Source organism: Aedes aegypti, chromosome 2 (assembly GCF_002204515.2).
Source record: "Aedes aegypti strain LVP_AGWG chromosome 2, AaegL5.0 Primary Assembly, whole genome shotgun sequence".
In the NCBI taxonomy this organism is placed as follows: Eukaryota; Metazoa; Arthropoda; class Insecta; order Diptera; family Culicidae; genus Aedes; species Aedes aegypti.
Window position 1 is genome coordinate 15,553,375 of NC_035108.1, and position 19,906 is coordinate 15,573,280.

The 19,906-nt window shown below is 37.1% G+C and overlaps 2 protein-coding genes across 2 annotated transcripts in view; one reads left to right on the plus strand and one right to left on the minus strand.

The window, feature by feature from the left end:
* Positions 1 to 7,163: 7,163 nt before the first annotated feature.
* On the minus strand, positions 7,164 to 10,665 carry LOC5578222 (zinc finger protein 62). Its single transcript, XM_021840014.1, has 7 exons — positions 10,520 to 10,665; positions 10,191 to 10,457; positions 9,992 to 10,114; positions 8,924 to 9,361; positions 8,503 to 8,859; positions 8,162 to 8,425; positions 7,164 to 8,098 (listed from the first exon to the last, which is right to left on the minus strand). Exons 1-7 carry the CDS (start codon positions 10,562 to 10,564, stop codon positions 7,319 to 7,321), a joined length of 2,274 nt encoding a protein of 757 aa, XP_021695706.1. The 5' UTR covers positions 10,565 to 10,665; the 3' UTR covers positions 7,164 to 7,318.
* An 87-nt stretch (positions 10,666 to 10,752) lies between these two features.
* Positions 10,753 to 19,906, plus strand: part of LOC5565513 (glycogenin-1) — a 159,209-nt gene continuing 150,055 nt past the window's right edge. Inside the window, exon 1 of the mRNA XM_021839989.1 lies at positions 10,753 to 10,771. The gene's annotated coding sequence lies outside the window, so the exon portion shown is untranslated. The remainder of the gene's footprint in view (positions 10,772 to 19,906) is intronic.

The window sequence follows — 19,906 nt, forward strand, 5'->3', positions numbered from 1 at the left end:
AGAGAAAAGTTAAAGAACAAACTTTGAACATAGGGACAGATGATGTAACACAAAGAATTAATGCAATGCTGCTGCCAAAAATCAGAAGCTTACCCTACCATCAATTTTGCTGGTAACAACACATAGCCATTGGTAGCTATGATGAACCTTTTAAAATTCTAATCTCTTATGTTCACATTGATATTTTTTCATAGTAGTATTACAAAGTAAAGAAATTTAAAATTTAGAAACTTCAAAAGATTTCGATACATTAATATTTAAAATTAATACCATTCAGCATTATAAAACCAATGATCTATGTAGAAATAATATGCAGAAATTAATAAGAATTATCTGGAGTTAAATATACAAATTTGTTCATAATTTTTATTTCGATTTTAAACAGGTCGATATCTGATATAGTTCTACACTAAAGAATGCTCATTAATATAAATTTAGGTTTCAGAACAATATTCCAGTTATGATTAGCTTCCTAAAAGGAGCACTAAACTGAGGAAACATAGCGTAAATTGCTAGTGGTTAACAATAAAAGCTCGAAAACGTAAAGTTGCCGTATTTCTATATAATAACCATTTTATCAATGTCTTTTAGCCGCATAAAAACCAAATGAGGAATGAAAACGCTCTAATTTCATCTATAGGAAACGTTGCAACTTAATGGAGTGGTCGCTCTATTTGCCAAGGAGAAGACAAATTCATTTGTTGATGACATCTTCATCTATAAGCGTGGTGAAAATAAAATCCAATGAAGAATCTTTGAAAAACATTAGAACAGATGTTGGTTGCACAAGGGTGAAGAAGCTTGAAATCGAAGATTCAACTGAAAATGGAAGCAATTGAACAGGAAGGAAAAAAATGTAAAATCTAACTAAACAGATTAGAATCACAGTATATAACTAAGAGTAGAGGAAGAGGTGAATGTAGGGATAGTGAAAGGCAAGGAATAAAATAATTCAAATTTAATAAGGATTTGCTCGATGTTGAAGAAAAGATACTGATTCAGATCATAGTAGGCAGTTGTTTCCGAGTATGAAAAGCAGATGTCAGTTTGTTGGTTTGTTTTGGGGAAAATAAACGTGTTTCTGTGAAACGAGTGAACATTGGTGTTTGAAATATAAAAAGTATTACCGAAATCGTGTGAAAAAATTGGCCTGAGAAAAAGACAGTTCACTACAGAACCATTCAAAGTTTGTTGAATAAAGTGAACCTTTCGTAAGTCTACACTTGTAGTGTCGAACCATTCAAATTTTTTTTTAATTAAAAAAAAAGGTAAAAAGAAAAAAAAAGTTTTGAAAAAAAAAGTTTGGTCATAATTAATTTATGAATGAGAGTTTATGTCGACACTTACAGTGACGAACCTTTCAAAGTTTGTTGATAAATCATATTTACGTCTCACCAATGTAACGATTAAAGGTGCAGTCATACATATTTTATAGATTAGAAATAGTAGCATGAAACGGGCTCACCAATAGATCCGTCATCCTTGAGCAGCAACAATCCACTTTCAGCTTCACTCGTTTGCTCGGCTATATAAAAGCACTCAGAGAAAATAGGCGCGCGACCCGAGAGGGAAAACAACTGACGACTGCTCAGGCTTTCTTGACGCACTGCCCAGGAGCAAGCGTCAACGTCGAAAGATCAAAAAGAACTAATCGAACGTGGCACTTTTTCACTTTACTCGACCGATGCGCGACATGTTTGATCTTGCCCTCATCGCCGGCCCCCGCAGGAGCAAGCGTCAAGGTCGAAGGATCAAACACAACTAAGCGATCACGCCACAATTTCGCGGTTATTTACGAAAAAGTGTCGATATCGATTTCAAATGTTGTCCATCCCACAGATGTGGATCAGTGGAAGAGGAGGGTCCTTATTATGGATCAAATCGACTCATATTATGAATCAGAACACTATAAAAGCAATTTATCTGTCAGTTTTGGTGTGGTGTGGTGTGTTAGTGAAAGCATACGTTTTGGCGTTTCTTTCGGAATCGTCTTATCGTTGATTCATAACTGTGGTATGGTTTTCAACGCCCCACAGTTATGAACCAACGGTTCTAGGGATATGGATAACATTTTATTTCACACGGACGGAAAAAAATATGAGCATGTTATGATTGACTGCGGTGCTGTAAAAATTTATGTTTCACGTAGGTAAAATGTGTTCTGCGTTATTGCAACACTATTTGCTGAGATATTCTCCATTTAAGCCAACTCTGATCCATATCTGTGTGCTATCCATAACTGTAATTAAGTTATGTTTTAAATATTTTTCAAGCTACTTAGGTCTGATACTTTTAATTTCCAAATGATTTAGGTTGTAATATCTTCATAATCGAAGCTGATTCACTTTATATTCACGTGTTGCAGGTATCCTCTTCTTCTTCTTCTTCTTCTTCTTCTTGGCATTACGTCCTCTCTGGGATAAAACCTGCTGCTCAGCTTAGTGTTCAATGAGCATTCCACAGTTATTAACTGAGACTTTTTTTTTGCCAAATTTGCCATTTTCGCATTCGTATATCGTGTGACAAGAACGATGTGATACTCTATGTCCAGAGAACTCAAGGAAATTTCCATTACCAAACGATCCTGGACTGACCGGGGATCGAACTCAGACACCTTCAGCATGGCTTTACCACAGACAAACAGACGTAACACTTAGAACAAATCCCGATCAAAATTATAGTCACGATGACATGTACGCCCAATGCTAAAATCGGTGTGTTTAGCCGATGGGCCAACAGATGGCGGTAGTGTGTAAACGTCAAACGCGAACAAAAACGATGCGAGCGCTGCGGGTGGTGGATTGGCCATCTACCACATATTTGAATCGGCCGTTAAAAAGGTGGTCGATGGACATCGGTGAGAGTGTGACGTCTGTTTGTCTGTGGCTTTACTTTGTAGCCGCGGACTCTAGTGACGAGTGACGGTTAAGGAAGTTATACTTCATTTCAGTCAGGCAGGTCTGTTATACTTCATTTTAGCCGCTTAGTAGATTCGCTTCATATGCAAGTGATTTGAGGCTGATTCTCATTATATTCCAGTAATACAGGTTTTTCTGAACACTTTTGTCGAAGACACGAACTTTCTACCTCATGTCGATCACAAGATAGAAAAGAATGTTCAATTCTACATGCTTACTGGCGCCTACTAGCGGCAGTCCAAGCTGTCTGCCTTCCGAAAGTCCAATTCAACTGAGAGTGTTGCAATACATATATTAGTGAGTCCGTATTTATGACAGGTAGTATAAATTCAAATTTATTACTTTTTGATTATCTTTGTTGAAATTCTGTTCAGAGAATTCGAATAGCAGCCGAGTCGAGTGCAAGTGGCAGTCAAAATATGAATTATGAGATGGGAAGTTCACATTGAGTTAAAAAAAACTAAACTACTGACCAACTGCCTTGGTCGAGCGGTAAACTAGAACTGATTTATTGGTTTCTTGATTAAACTGAATTATGCTGATACCGTGTAACAATCACCGTGCGGCGTCGCACAGTGGGACGGAATCAAAAAAAAAATGGGACATGTGTGTTTGTGCTAAAACTCTCGGGTTTAGCGTTTTGACATGTTCTCCAAAGTTTTATCATTTATTGAGTACTTCATTTAGACACTGAAAAAAATTTCACTTAAAGTGAAATACACTGAGAAAAAAAAATCACTTTTTTAATTATTGTCAACATGGAAAACTTGTCCCACTTTCTTTGATTCCGTCCCACTGTGCGTCGTCGTCGTCACTCAGTTTGCATCCACTGCCAGCGGTTTGCTTGGAGACAGTGTTCTCGCATGACGTTCTGTCCAACGTGGCGAGGGTAGAGTTTGATGATAGAAATTGTTGTTCTAGCTATTTTAGGCCTGGATGGTTATGTCTGTGACTTATCTACGTGTAAAGTGATTGATCCAGTGGTACCCTGGGCTTGGGATTATATTTTCCAGGGAGCGATGAATTTTGATAATTGATCGCTGTTGTTAGTAGTTTTGATTAGATGTTGGGTGAATTTCAAAGCAATGGCAACCTTTTTATTACAAAATTTAGATTTTATCTTCTGACCTAAAAATTCTGGTTAAACTACTGTACTATTAGACTGGCCCACCTTAGTATGGGAGAAAAATAAAGTTGTATAATTCCACGGGGCACCCGCCAGGATTATTCTTTAGGGTTAGAGGAAGACTTCCTGAAAGTTTCAGCTCATTTGGTCGTTCCATAAACTGGCGCAATTGAATTGAAGTCAATATGGGATTTTCAGCTCCAACATATAGGAAACAGCACATCATCTCCTGTTTGAGTCAGGAAAATTGTTGATCGCGTTCAACTGAACCCAGAATGTCAAAAACACTACTTGATACTATAGCAAACAATATTGTAGAAGGTTGTATGATGATTTAAATTGATAAAGTTGGTGTTTTAACTATCTGAAGTAGATTTGCAATATTACTTAGTATTCCTTCAACTTAGCTGGGTGGTAGCCACTAAGCGCATCATAGCCACCTATGACGCTGGGCGAGCTGCGGCACAAGGTGCATGCACATGTGTGATTGTACGGGAGTGCTGATCTAAGCCTAACTTTCAACAACTGAAAGCTTAATGAAAATGAGCTTAAATCCAGATACAACCTTCGGCAACTATCTTCATTAGCGTATCAACTAGTGAATTTGTCATTCTGGGCTCAATTGAATGCGATTAACAAATGTACGAGACGAAACAGTGACATAGGGTCAATTTTCAATATATTTGAGATGAATATTCCATACAAACTTTGAATCGAATGCGCCAGCTGGGGGAGCAATCAAATGAGTTGAAATTTTGAGAGAGCTTTTTTCTTACCCCAAGGCACATATCTAGGGGGTGCCCCGTTGAATTTTACGACTTTTTTGTTTAACCCTCTAATACCCAACCCCGCCTTTAGACGGGGTACACTTTGGAATTTTGTGTAATTTTTCGTAACTCGGAAATCAAAATGATTTTATTTTCGGCTTAAACCTTAACTCATAACACGCATATAAGAAAAGTTTTTTATGACTTTTGAAACTTTTTTGTATTTTTGAAAATTGTTTGAAAAATTGTATTCTTTTATAACTTACAAATGCCTGGGGTTCATTTAACGTGTAATACAAAAAATCGTACCTTTTATATTTTTCTACGATCAACCTATCACAGAAGAAGAGCTTGGTGGCATTAAAATAATTTCATACATGTTTTTCCGTTAATTACACGGAAAATAAAAAAAATTCCAGAAAAAAATTGAAAGTTTAATATTTTTAAAAGTAACGTTAAAACTTGAATTGTTATTATTGCTAAAAATCAGTAACTAGAAGAAGCTTCAAGAAAAAATTAAAAAAGATAGGGATGTTCAAAAATAAAAATTTTAAAAATCATAAACCAAAATTCATAGGTTCGCGAGTAAAAATAAATCATTGCCCAAAACGTGTTTAGAATGATTTTAGATAACTGAAAATTATATTTAGATCGAAAATAAAAATTTGGGTATTAGAGGGTTAAGGGCCAGTCTACTGTACTATGCAGTTGGGCTGCACTCGGCTATCACTCATCAAAATTACTTTCACTTCGGGAAAATATAATTTCAAACTGGCGAGAAGATTACGAACTGAGGGTGGGTTAGGAGCACAATCAGACCCTTGAATGTGCAATGTGGGGTAGTAATTGGGAATGCCATTGACGGTTTGTCGGTTTGTAATCTTCTACGAGGTTTTCGAAAACCAACAGGGCGCGTGCACCGGGTTGCGGATAGGAGCAAAGGGAGATCAATAGCATCTACCTAAAATAATAGAGCAAAAAGCCGTTCCATGATTAGGTAATGTTTAGCGATCTTCTATGGTGTTCAAGTACTATAAAATTCTTCACTCACTGGGAATTTTGGCCTTGATAATATCAAAAGTGATAAAAACATAAAATAATACCTAATACTTAATAAGTACAATGTAGCTTCAATGTAATAATAAATGAAATAAAATCAATTTTCTATACTTGACAAGGTTTTAAAGACAATCAATGAGTGAAAGAACTACCTATTAGAAAAGCCAAATCAGCTAAGGCTATACATATACAAATGTTGGTCATAGGGTCATGGCGAGCATTCGGTATGTATGTCTATGACTAATTCTTATCTAATAGGGGCACTAGAAGACCACGCGGACAATTTCGAAACAAATTATTTTTATACATCGGTCTTACGATCCGAAAGGCTCAGCTATGCTGCAAAGTTTTTGTAAGCTATTCATTACTACTGTTTAATTGTTTATAATTCTAACAAAACTACATAATTAACTCATTACTAATCACTGTTCCTATATTCTCTTTTTCTCTCCTTCTTATCTGTTGCATGATTATGATCATCACTAATATAATGCATGAGCATGCACAATAAGAAAAATTTTAGGATTGAAAGCAGTAGGTACATGGATACCTGGATAGAAATACTTCGAAAAGGGTGCTCGAAATATAATATTTCTGATCAGGGAAGTATTATTATCAAGGGTATGTAAAATTTTTCCATTATTAACACTTAGATCACACAAACAAATGAACTAATAATATCAAATATTTTTAAAATATTTTTATATAAATCAGCACCGTCAATCAGTGCAAAAACAGATAAAGTTTGTAAAGTTATCACCATTGATTGAATTGCGCTCTGTATAGTAATGTTCAATCAGTATCAAAATCTCCTAAAGCGTCGCATTGTGCCATCAGCAGCCCTTAGCATCACTCTCATATTGTTATTATTTTGTTGTTTATAAAATTTCTAGAAAGCGATCAGCATATTCTTTCTTACTTGTACAATGGCCGATCTATTTGGAATTTTAATAAGTCAAATCTAACTTCAATATTCAAATTAAATTGCTTTCAGCAATTTTTGGCGATTTTTCATTCCTCAGTCCATAACTGCAATTTCTTTCACCGCCACATGCGCTTTATCTGTCACAAAATAAGCAATAAAGAAGGTGCAAAATACTCAAACCTCCTGTTCATTCTCTTTATTAGAGATACCGCATAGAAGGTTTGAAAATTCGTGAAAAAAAAAATAAAAATACTGTTACGACACAACCAGGATCAGCAGATGCAGGAATAGAGGAGTGAGAAAGAGAGACAGGCATTGCTGATAATCGCAAAATCTTAATAGAAAATTGGAGTATTAACTCAAACAAATAAAATTATCTTGAGAGCTTTACAGAGCTACTCAAAGTTATGCGAAGTCTTTATTTAAAGTTTGTGTTTCACTCTTCAACGCCCTTGAAGATCTAGTAAAATGATAAGCTGTGGCCCACTACTAAGATCTAAATCCACCAAAATACAGCTACCACCTAGGACTCATCCATCTCCTGCTTGATCGTAACAAATTCTATTTGTGATGACTGAGCCTCTTTATCCAATGACTCAACATTACTGGTTCCTTCATCCCCGGCACTAGTCGGTTCATTCCAGTAGTGCATCCGTTGAATGTGGTTATTGAGATAGTGCTGATCTTTGAACCTGGCACCGCATATCTCACATGGAAAATTCCTATCCTGCACGTGCTTGGTCAAATGCCGCGTCAGTTGTACCTTCAGGTGGAACTTGTCCTCGCAATGGGGACACTGGAGCTGCGGATCGGTGTGACTCTTCTTACGGTGATACCGGGCTTGTACCTTTCCGGCAAAACTTTCCCCGCATATGTCACACTGGACTTCCCGGTGACATTCGGAGAAGTGAGCGTTAAGTTTCCAGTTGGCGTAGAACACCCTGGTGCAGTGGGAACACTTCAGTGCGGTTTTGGAAGTGTTTGAGGTGGCCGGATCGTGCCTTTCATCAGTTATCAAAGCGATATTATCCTTCTGCAAACCGTGTTTGAAGGCAAGTTCAGGATCTTGTAAGTAGCAATCTTTGAAAGTGCTATGAACTTTCACCCATGCGTTCTCAACCTTGTGAAAGTTGGACGAGTGACTGATGAGATTGTCCAACGTGTTATACCTGTGGCCACATGTTTGGCAACTAAATTTACGATCGTTCAGATGCTTTGTGAGATGGACGATGTAAAACGTCTTGCTTTGGAGCTTCTTCGGACAGTGGACACATTCGAACAATTTTTGTGCGTGAATTTTCGTCTGCAATGGTTGAAAAACAAACAGTTGGGTTACAATCATTGAGAAAATTTGCCACTAACAAACCTTATGGTCACGAGCTTCGGTCGTGCCATGTGAAGTTATTCCACAAACGTCGCAAACGATTGGCTCATGGCAACATTCTATGTGTCCAGTTACGATTTTTGTTTTCTTGAAATCTTTATCACAGTAAGGACACACGGTGCCGATTGGTTTTAGTACAACTGGTTTTGAAGTTTTCAGATCATCGGGGGGTTTAATGGATATTGACCCTACCGTCGAACATGGTTTTCCATCAGTTATGTCTTGAAGATTCGAGTTACACGTGATCTGCAAACGCAAGTTGTAATTAGAGGATTATAGAAGATTACACTGAGGAATTTTACATGACTGAAATTTTTACGAACCTTGTGATCACGCGCTGAAACCTGCTCGCCATCTGATTCTGATTCCGTATCTTCTTCCTTGATTTGCTCTTTTAAAATCGCCCCGTTCTCGACTTTAAACTCATCCATGGCAGTGTTGTCACCTTGCTCACGTGCTTTTAGAGCCGCAAACAGTTTCTGGAAATGAGCATACGGATAGTGGTATCGTCTGTAGTGCTGAGCGAGATACCGCAGATCCTTGCACTGTCTCTCGCAAATGTCACACGGATAGCTGTCCGCTTTGAGGTGGGCTTGCAGATGCGGCTGATAGGTACTCTTCAAGTGGAATGTTTTCGGACAGTGTGGGCAGACGTACTTTGGTGTCCGGTGAGTTTTGGACTGTGGGAAAAGGTTTTGGGAACACTCGTAACATACTTCTAAGACAATATAAAACAAGTTTTACCTTATGATACGACATTCGACTCCTTCCTTCGAAGACGAGATCACATTGATCACATTTTGTTGGCGTGTGACAATCTTTGACGTGCACGGCCAGCGCAGCTGCACGATGTAGTTCCTTTTCACAGTGCGGACATTTCGTATCAGCAATCGCTTTCGATGGCAATTCAACCATTGTTTTTTCTTCCACCTCCATATTATCACCTTCGGGTTCCTTCTCGGGGTTATTTGGTGACCCCTCATTGCTTCCACTGCAATCATCAAATCTATCAACGTGCATTGGAAGATCTAGGCTAATGAACTCTTGCTTCACTAGTAAATCCGGTACGTCCGTTGTCCGTCGACTCTTACATTGATTCAAAGCATGATCAGTTTGTAGCTTTTTCGATCGAAAATTATCCCCGCATTCGTCGCATTTGAGATAAAATCCATCATGATCTTCCTGTAAGAGTAGCAGCATTTTATAATAAAGCCTGTCCACTTTTTCAAGTCCACACCCGGAGTCTGGTCAAAATTCCAGCTTATTTAATTAAGATTAAGAGATGCAAGCCTACAAATAGTCTCTATTTTTAAGGCTAAGTTCGTAATTTCAAGGTGATAAAACTAAGTCCTCACAGTTCATATTGATCCGGAAAAGTATTACTACATGCGCTGATATGCAGAAATTATGCTGATACTTTTTCAGATGCTTCAGTGTAATACCAACTGACTTTCTTTAATTCGAAAATGTGACATGATTTAGCAACCATCTTCAACGATACGTACAAATTTCAATGACGGCGTACTTCGGAAGGTCTCTAAAGCCTCTATTTCAATAAAAATGGTCTCTTAAGTAACTCTTGCTTCTTTGTTCTGCTTGCAGTGAATCCTAGTGTGAAATTCTAGAGCAGGCCTGCCCAACCTGTTTCTCTTTTTCGACATAAATGATTGGTGCGTTCGCAAGAATAGATCGATATGAACAAAATTAGTCTCGAATGAAAGCTTGCTAGTATGTCATTTAATGATGTTAAGATTCGAACAGGGCATGATTTCTGTATCTTAGATTTTCGAATGAAATACACTTAACACTTACGTGAATATGCTCCCAATAATCATCGTCCTGATAACCTCGCTGATCGTTACACAAAGCGCACAGATGCAACCGGTAGCTGACCTTTTCTTCGCTACAGTACGAATCTTTACTTCCATTCGCTTCCTATTAACCGGATAAAAGTTCCTGATTTAGTTATCTAATAATGCCCTTCAGCCATCCAACTCCCAAGCCTCTTTACCTCATGCGAATCCAAATGATTCCAAAGTACTTCCATGCTCAAATAGCTAGCGCTGCAAAGGCCACATCGGAACACCAATCGTGTCGAACATTTCGCCCTATGCTCGGGTAAATCATCCTCCGGAAACCGACCTGAGCATGCATCACATTCAGCCTCCTGAATTGGTTCTTTCTTGGGAATTATCACCATGCCGGTAGTTTGCTGCCCTACCTGATTCGAATGGCTGCAGCCCTCTAGGTGAACTATACATGAGCTACATAAGTGGTGCTGGAAAAATGACGATTTTTATAGAAAAGATGAATGGAGTTCGATTTCTGATAATTTCTTACCGGTGTCAATTGGGTTGCACCTTCCTTGCAGAACGTGCAGTGCATTTTCGATAATATTATTGATAAATCTAAAAATTCTACGAGGGAAATATTAATCGTTAGCAAGCACAGCAAAACAAAACAACGATGCACTTTCTGTGGGGGTAGGAGGAATGCACTTTTCTGTCAAAATTTTATTCTCTTCAAATGCAGTTTTCCTCTCCTCTCACAGTTATAACAAGCAGGGGTGTCAGCCGATAGCAATAATTTGAGGTAATGTATAATTTGCTGAAATTACGTAATTCTACATGATTTCTTAAAGAATTCCGGAGGAACCACAAGGTTGTCTGAAAAGAGACCTGACCTGAAAAAAGAATCTTAAATAATTTGAACCAATCACGCACATATCTGAAACAATTGATTGTGAATTCCGATCGCTCAAGCCAGGCTATCGACATCGATGGAGACACCAACTTCTATGGTGACAGAGGGCTCGATTGGATCGATTGGATCAGATGGATCGGGCCCGGGAATAGTGGTTATCACGCCCAATGGTATGGGTGCCCTAGTGTAGATGTAGTTGTGAACCTTAGAGGAAAACAATATGCACTCAGTCTAGAAAAACACCCAGAAACCGGGTGTAAATTTTTCGAATTGGGTAATATTTCCATATGCATTTTGATGAGTCTGGAAAGTGTATGCAAGTTTCTTTGAGGAAAACAAAAACAAACTGGGCCGTATGAATAAAATGTAGTAAAGTTGAGTTTACTACATTCTCGGTAGTAAACGCTATATGTGGAACACGAGTGGAACATGTTTGTGTCATTTTCCTTTCTACACCTTTCGAACATACTACACGCAAAAAAAATGTGCGGTAAAAACTACCATTTTAGGGGGTTAACTTAAGCGCTCGCACCGGCAATTTTCAGCAGACCAGAAATGCGCTTGATTTTACCATGTCTGTAGTTGAAATCAGATTGTTGTAAATTATTTCTGTCAAATGTACCAGTAATGCGGTGGGGTGTACCGTAAACATAGTAAATTGGTCTGAATTTCCATGGTAGTTTTAAGAATGGGCGTAGTCAGCTAAAATAGTTATTTTTACTACAGAATTTTTTTCCGTGTACAAACAACGCATTGCTATGAATAAAGGTAGCATTTACTACAAAGCTACTGGTAGTTAGCTTCAGAGGTTGCTACACATGCTTTGAGATTGCGGAATTGAATGGAATAATTTACTTTTGAGTAAAAATCATGGGAAAACGATATGAGTTTTGATATTTCAGAAGGTATTTTGAGTTTTGCATAGGAATTCTGAGGTTACGAAAACATTCGCCCCGCCAATGCTGAGATTCCGGTAAGATTACCGGCAGTAGCAATTTGTAATATTTGTGTGAATTCTGGCATTACGATAATTATGTTATTTTCTATGAATTTTAGGATGTCGGTAGGAATTCAGATATTTATAATGTAATTTGGAATTTTACTTGTAAACTCTGACATCTCAGATTTTCTTTTGAATTCCGGAATTCCTGTAGGAACTTTGGGATTCCGATAGGGATGTCGGATTTTTTATGATAATTCTGGAAGTTTAAATACCATTCTAGGAATATTGCGGAAATATTAGGAATCTGGTAAAAACTCTAGAATTGGGGTGGGAATGGGATTCCGAATATTAATCTCTTGGAATTCTGTGGGTATCTTTGAGACGGTATTTTTGTAAGAATCTATGAGATTGTGGTGGGATTCCTGCGAATTATTGTGTGAATATTTGTAATTCTGAAAATCAATCTTCGTAATTATTGTAAAAACCTTTAAGATTCCGATGATCTCCAGTTCCGTTGGAATTTCAAAGCAAAGCTTTAATATAAACGATTTGAATGTCGGTAAATATTTTTTAGATTTCAATGGGATTTTTTGTGAAATCGACAAGAATTTTGATAATTTCAAAGGGAACCCTGGTGTTTTAGGGGAGATCCTCATTGAATTCTAACGACTACCAATGGAATCACTACAATTCCCATAAAAATCTCGACATTTTAAGTTCTAGACATTCCAAGGATACTATCAGAAACCCCACCAAAATTACGAGAATATCGCAGAAACACTTAGAACTTCCGGAATTCAACATGCCGTTAAGAAAACACACAGGGAGCATCAAAATTCTACCGCAATTTCACCAGAATCTCAGTACTGGTGCTAGAAAATATGTGGTTCCAAATTTGATAGCTGTAATCTCAAGATCTCTTCATAGATGTTAAGCTAGTATTTAAAAAATCATCAATCACTGGCGTTGGCGAAGGCCGAAAACCACCCAGAAAATTCTTTGATGTACCATCATCATAAAATCATAGACATAAAGAGAATACCAGACTAATCGCAAAATTACACTACAAATTTTGTCAAATAACAGCACCTTCATGATTTGTGCAAATTGTCGCGTAATCGATTAGATTCCATGCATTTTCTTCATATGCATGATTGTATTAATTTTAGGCGTCACTCTGAATAGATTGTTCTTTACGTGCAGAATCACTCTGCACTCTGAATGGAAATTTCTTAACGTGCAGCTTCAGTCACTGCTCATGTTCGAAAGTAGTAAGTACTACATGTTCGAAAAGTTTTTTATTCATACCAAACGTGTAGTAAACTTTGTGGATTTTGTTTTTGAGTAGATGCTACATGTAGTAAAGTTCAAAGTTTTTTATTCATATCACCCACTGTGTATGACGAGCGTATGTTAGTCTACACTGTAAGACCAAAGTACTCTTTAAAGGGTAAAAAAGTACCCTTTTTGAGAGAAACTAGTTTAACTCATAAAAAGAGTAAAGGGCCTTTACTCATTAAAGTATAAACGGCTTGTACGTCAGATCGACGAGTGAATTTTACCCACTATGCCAAACTAATAAATTGAGAAACAGAGTAAAATTTACTCTTTTTCAAATATGGAAATTCAATTTAATTTGGATATTTATTTTCATAGAATAATCGACATTAGACTCTTGTATACATAAAAACTTTTTATTAAATACTATATCAACAATGTTCCGATGCTGGCGAATCTTTAATTAAACGTGAATTTGCTCGAGAATTAGCTGGCCTGGAAAATGGGGCTCCCTGTTATTGGTGGGACAATGCATCATGCAACACTCAAGAAAACAGCTCCCTGGAATACATGTGCAGTTGCACATACCTGGTTCGATTTAGCTATTTCATTATTTCCATTTGTATCATATAAGCAGTATATCATTAGCGAATACCTTACATTAGTGTGGCTCTTACATATCATTTGAGTCACATTTAACGTATGTGCAAGCTTTATACCGTTCAAATCACATTGCGTAAACAAAAATGGCAGCTGGAAGGAAAGCTTTTCGCAGTTTCGCTCTGGAGTTGTGATTACTAGGAGGGTCCTTAACTGCAATAGAATATATATGACGTTAAAATGGAGAACATAGAGGATATGAATCGAAGAAAGTGTTGTGGTACCGTAATCCGGGGTATCATTGATCAGCGGGGTAACATTGATCGGAACGACTCATCTCGTAATAAGTAGGTATCGTCATTTATTGATGAAACATTTCCAAAGCATGAATGTTGCTTCTCTTTCTTATACTTATAAGCTATTAAAAATCAAGATTTTTGCAAAAATTGCGTTAACTTTATGCGTAAATTTGTCAAGTTTGTGAAACAATGATTTCAATGGTTAAGGATGACACTACCAAAGATGCATGTCTCACATAAGTTCTGCAAGCGATATGAGCAAGGAAAATACGGTTCTCACTAAAAATGGCATCGCCAAAAACGATTCCGTTGTCAAAAATTTTATAAGTATGTTCAATTAGGCAACATTACCAAATTACTGTTAAGAATGTAGAATTCCCTTAGTAAATTGCCTACCTTTAGGCGTATTCCGCTGTTCGAGGTGTTTTTAATTTTAAAATAACTCAAAAAGTAAATGAGATGTAAGCGTTTCGACATCATATTCGACTTAATGGGCCATGATTTATGTAAGTAACGACATTTTCAATATAACCGAACGTTGTTTACATGGGTGATCAATGTTACCCCATATCACATGAATCAAAAAATCACTTAAAACATTTATTCAAACATGCTTAAATCTTTCAAAAAACAAACTACTGTATATAGTCACGAGCTATGGGTGGCAGTACTTGTTTTAAAAATATAAAACTCACAACATTAACATTTTTGAATGAAATATTCAAGAAATATCCTAAAAACTGATCAATGTTACCCCGGATTACGGTACCGGAAAAGGTAGCCAGTAACAATGCTACATGAAACGACACAACCAGGTAGACAATCATCACCTGATGACGATTGTCTACCAGACTGTATCGGTTGTACAGCTACCACAATATTTAATATATTATTTCATCGGAACCACTAACAAATTCCAACTTTTTAAAAGTTCGGAAGTTAGTTGTGATTTTATTCAGAATATCTCTGATCCATGAAGAAAATCACCCCTTCAAGTAATGTGTATCTTAAATGCATTCGATAAAAGTGAAACATGAAATGTATGTGTTAGGTCCATTGATTACATTTGAGTTAATCATGCTTTCAATGAAAAGAAACTTTGGCGATAGTGTATTGACTTCGCACATACTCTCCATGTGCAAACCCCCATTGCAAAAATCCATGTAGGTTGACACATGAATCAAATAGGAACTTTATCTTGAGTGAAGGTATTTAGTCGGCAATTAAAGCATCCTGTAAAATTGATTGTTTATCAAATCAGAACATTACAGAAAAAATATTTAATAAACCTACCTTAGATTTATACTCATTTCTGATAATGTTTCTAACTATTAATAATAAACACATGTGTATATACTTAACATTGTTCTGATGGAGAATTTAGCTATATTATAAATTGCAAGGAATTTTTCACCCATTAAAGAGTACATGACCGGAACAAATAAAAGGGCACAAAATACCCATTATGTGAAAAAATAAACTACCCGTTATTTTGACGTTTCATACACCAGAAAATAATGGGTAGATTTCACACATTAAAGAGTAATGACGAGTTCACAGTGTACGTGTGTTCAAATGTCACTAAGCTCTATAGAAGTAATAAACCAAGGTATCTAGAAGGGAGGTAGCCCAATGTGTCAGATTTCCCATTCCGCCATTTTGAAATGCCAAGTAACAGCTGGCGAGTTTGTTTTGGCTGTTTGGATATCAGATGCATGGCGTGACAAAGTAGGTATAGAATGTTTCTTTTACACCCACATCTGTGTGGTATACGCGGCAAAGTATCTGAATTTACTTCACTGTGTAATGCGCTGATAGTAGAATGACTTAACTTACGAGATAAAGTTACAAGAATACCGTCATCGTCAGACGGCGACACCGTGGCGCATCCTCACTTTCATCGGTAGACCATCGGTGGTGGGTGGCTCTCACCCGCTGCACTATTCGAAATTTCCACATTTACATGCATTACATGCAATTGTAAACCAATTTTCAAATTATCCGCTTTTCTTCGACACAAAACACCGGAATACTACATTTAAGACGAAAATTTGATTCGCGACAAAATGCTGGAGAAAATTTTTATTTCACTGTGTTTATGTTTGTTGGAATAAACATTCCCTAACAACCCCATAGAAACGGTTGAGTACACAAACCCGCCAGCTAGCCAACTCGCCAGCTGTAACTTCCGCCATCCCCGCAGCTAACCACACCGCGCACCCACTGACTGCTAAGATCGGTAAACCTGTCATTATAATAATCTTGTAATAAACCATAGAAGAAGAATGTCGCTGGCGTCGCAGTAGGAATATCTTTTGCTGGCGGAGATAGGCGGGGCTATAAATGTCAACGCGAAAATGCATGCAGTTTGACACTTATGTACCCAACATGTTTCTGAGCGAGAATTGGCCCGGGACATCCTGTCTACTGCAAATCGCTGCAGTTGATATGGAGCATGTCCATTGGCTAGCTCAGGCAGACGTGCACATTTCTCAATTTTTTTATATACTTGTACCGATATGTTTAATTACTATGACATTAGAACCGCGGTATGTGTTTGATACATTTGCAACTTCAAAAACTTCGTGAACTATAAAATTACAAATCACAAATTACTTCATTCTGGGAAGACTCATAAAATGGATCTGACTTAAAAAACGATTTTGGGAAGAATCTTAGAAACATTCTCGGAAAAATCCTAAAAGGATTCACATAAAAATCCCAGTAGGTATTCTGGAAGCAAACCTAGAAAAAATTTGGAAAGACTCCCATAAGAATTTTGGAAAGACTTTCAGGATGATTCTGGGAAGATTTCCAGAAAAGATTCTGGGAAGACACCCAGAAGGGTTCTGGGAGAACTCCCAGAAGAATTCTGAGAGGGCTCCGAAAAATTTAATACCTTAGGTTCCAGTTTATTTTTAACGTAGATTCAGAATATGTAAAAAAAAAAACACTGAATACCGCTAAACAACCTAATTCTGCGAATTCTTGCAGGAAGATTCTGGGAAGATTCCTAGAAGGAATCTGAGAAGACTCCCTGAAGGATTCTTTGAAGGAATCCAGAAGAATTGGGTCCTTAAATGTTTAATGAATTCTCGTTTTTATTCAATAATACGAAATAGCATGTTCTTGCAACTACTTTAGCAAGTTTTCCCGTTCAAACAACGGCTATATCATTTTTTAACTTCAATTTTAAAAATGGTTCCAAATATCAACCTTGACACTTGTGATCTTGTTTGACATTCACTTTTTCGACAAAAATGCTACAGGGCATATAGTTTTAACACTGGGGTTGTTCCTATCTGACATTTCGGAAGGGACACGGAAAACAAAATATACCCAAAATTCGAGTTTAAACCAAGGGGTGTGACAAAATCTCAAAAATCATAAAAAAAAATGTTTTTTATACTTAAACCAATGAAAATCATTTAAAACTTGAGTTAACATGTGTTTCTGCCCTAAACTTAAGCGTTTGGTAATAAAATTGAGACAGGGCTTTAGGACCCTATTCAGAATAAACTTAAAAAAGGATTCCATAAAGACTCCCAGAAAGATTCTGGTAAGACTCCGAGAAATATTCAAAGATGAAACCCATGACGACTCTATGAAGAATTTTTTTAATGCGGATTCTGGGAAGGTTCCCAAAACGATTGCGGGAAGACTCACAGAAGGATTTTGGGAAGACTCCCTGAGGGATTTTGGGAAGAATCCCAGAACGAATGAGGGGATAATCCTAGCAGATATCTGGGAAGCTGACTGCAATATCCTCTCTGAAAAATTGGGAAGACTCCCAGAATGATTCTGGGAAATTTCCCAGAAAGATTCTGGAAAGTCTCCCACACAGATTCTGAGAAGACTTCCAGAACGATTATGGGAAGACTCCCTGAAGTGTTTTGGGAAGAATCTCAGAAGAATTCTAAAAATATCCTCTATAGATTTTAGGAAGATTTTCGAAGAGAGGCTAGGAATATTCAGGGTTGAATCTCAAATGTTTAGTTCAAATAGGCTCAAAAAATCTCAGATGGTTTCTTGAATAAATCTCAACGCAACGTTGATCTTTTGTTTGATTATTTTACAGCAATAAGCGAAATTTCGTTCTTACAAAATCAACTGTCAAAATTACTTTGATAAAATAGATGAATTTATAGGACACATTGTATGTGCACGTGGTAGATAACGCGTTCTAATCTAAGCGAAGAGAACTGAAAATGGGTTCGTACCCTAAATCACAAAACGTAATACAGCGGGGATTCGCTGGTTGGAACACGACTGCCTTCCATCTAGCGAATCCGATCCGTTAGTTGGAACAACTGACAGGTGGTGAAAATGCTCCACACTTACGCATCTGGAGAGCAAATCGTCACGAAACGCACATATACATACGCATTTGTTCTATATATGGAGACTGCAATGCGACGGTACTCAGACGTCAAAGTCAATTTGACATTTTCGGTTGACATTTGAGTGCTTTTTAGTTGGAATATTTTCCAACCAGCGAACATCCAACCATCGAGTCATTCCATGTAGCGGACCCCCAACGAGCGAATTCCCACTGTAATTGAATGTTCTTTTTAGGCAAAACAAAATTAAATATGTGATCGGTAAAGTCATTATCATTGTTATAATCAGAGCGAAATCGTATTGATGGTCTCAAAATTTATTTCTCCATGGGTTGTGAAATAAGACCCTTGCAACACTTTTCCAAATCTCCAAAGAGGACTGAAAGATGTAGTTGAATCCTAAATGGCAAATGATGATAATTGGATGTTGTATTTTAGAACCTATTTCATTATCATCATATATATATAATCCCAGAGTTGTATGTCTGTCAGTAACGCTATGGAATGTTTCATTGAAAAGTTTCGTTAAACACTACAACAGCAATTTAAGAGCACTACAATGGTCCATTTTAATATGAGAACATTACAATTGCAAATTGTGGAGCACTACAATGACTCTTTGATAGATTATTCTGGAGTTCTCTGGAATATTGTTCATTCCAATTTATGGAATATTCTCGAACCCTTCATTATTGTTGTCTGTTTAGGAATTTGGTTATTGACTAAAACGTGAACAAATCAACTTCAAGCAAATTGTAATTCGGTCGAACTTGATTCGGGTTTTAGTTGAAAATGTGAAACGGGTTTCTCCAGTTCCAACTCAGATACAAGAACGAGTTCGACATATTTCAAAGCAAGATAAACATGAATGAGATGACAATGACTCGATATCGACTCATAGATGCATATTGAAACAAAATTGTATGCTTACTATGATGATCCCTTAAAACAGCTTTCCAAAACATTCCTGTTCCATGACTCGATATTACCCTGCTTCATTGCTTTATCGTCGTTTTTGCATTAGTGCAACTGTAAAAGGGCCCTTTTCCACTTCTAAACTACTTTAATGGTAGGCTTACGGCAATGCAGCTACATTATATATGCAATGATATAATGCTCCATGGTTACTTGGGTTCAACTCTCTAATTCATAGAATCATCTGGAACTTTTGAAATATTTCACAGCAAAAGAAAAAATACAACAGCATATAAGGCTAGAATTATTTCAGATTAGAACACTACAACAGTATTGAGGCCACATGCTCGATGATGCACATGATGGCCAGAGCATAAATTTAGGCGATTTTGCGGTCTCAGTATCATGCGATTTGAAAGATTATACTTAGTTTTCTTTAAAATTTTGTTGGAACGTGGCTAGCCACGTCGGGTAAGCTGGTTACATAATTTTTTATATTTTATGTTCATAGAAAAACAGTTTGTAGATACAAAAAAGTAAAAAAAAAAAATCAAATTTTGTTTTCAATAATGCTCGACCTGAGGTCGATCAGTCAAAAAGTTTCTTGCATCGTCGTTTAATGATTGTGGTCACTATTTTTGACTTAAGG

Bases quoted from the DNA above. Each gene is read 5' to 3' on its own strand.
- LOC5578222 (XM_021840014.1), bottom strand. From the start codon at position 10,564: ATGCACTGCACGTTCTGCAAGGAAGGTGCAACCCAATTGACACCG. The intron at 10,458-10,519 runs GTAAGAAATTAT...TCATTTTTCCAG, and splicing joins GTGCAACCCAATTGACACCG to CACCACTTATGTAGCTCATG. The intron at 8,860-8,923 runs GTAAAACTTGTT...CTTTTCCCACAG, and splicing joins GTCGAATGTCGTATCATAAG to TCCAAAACTCACCGGACACC.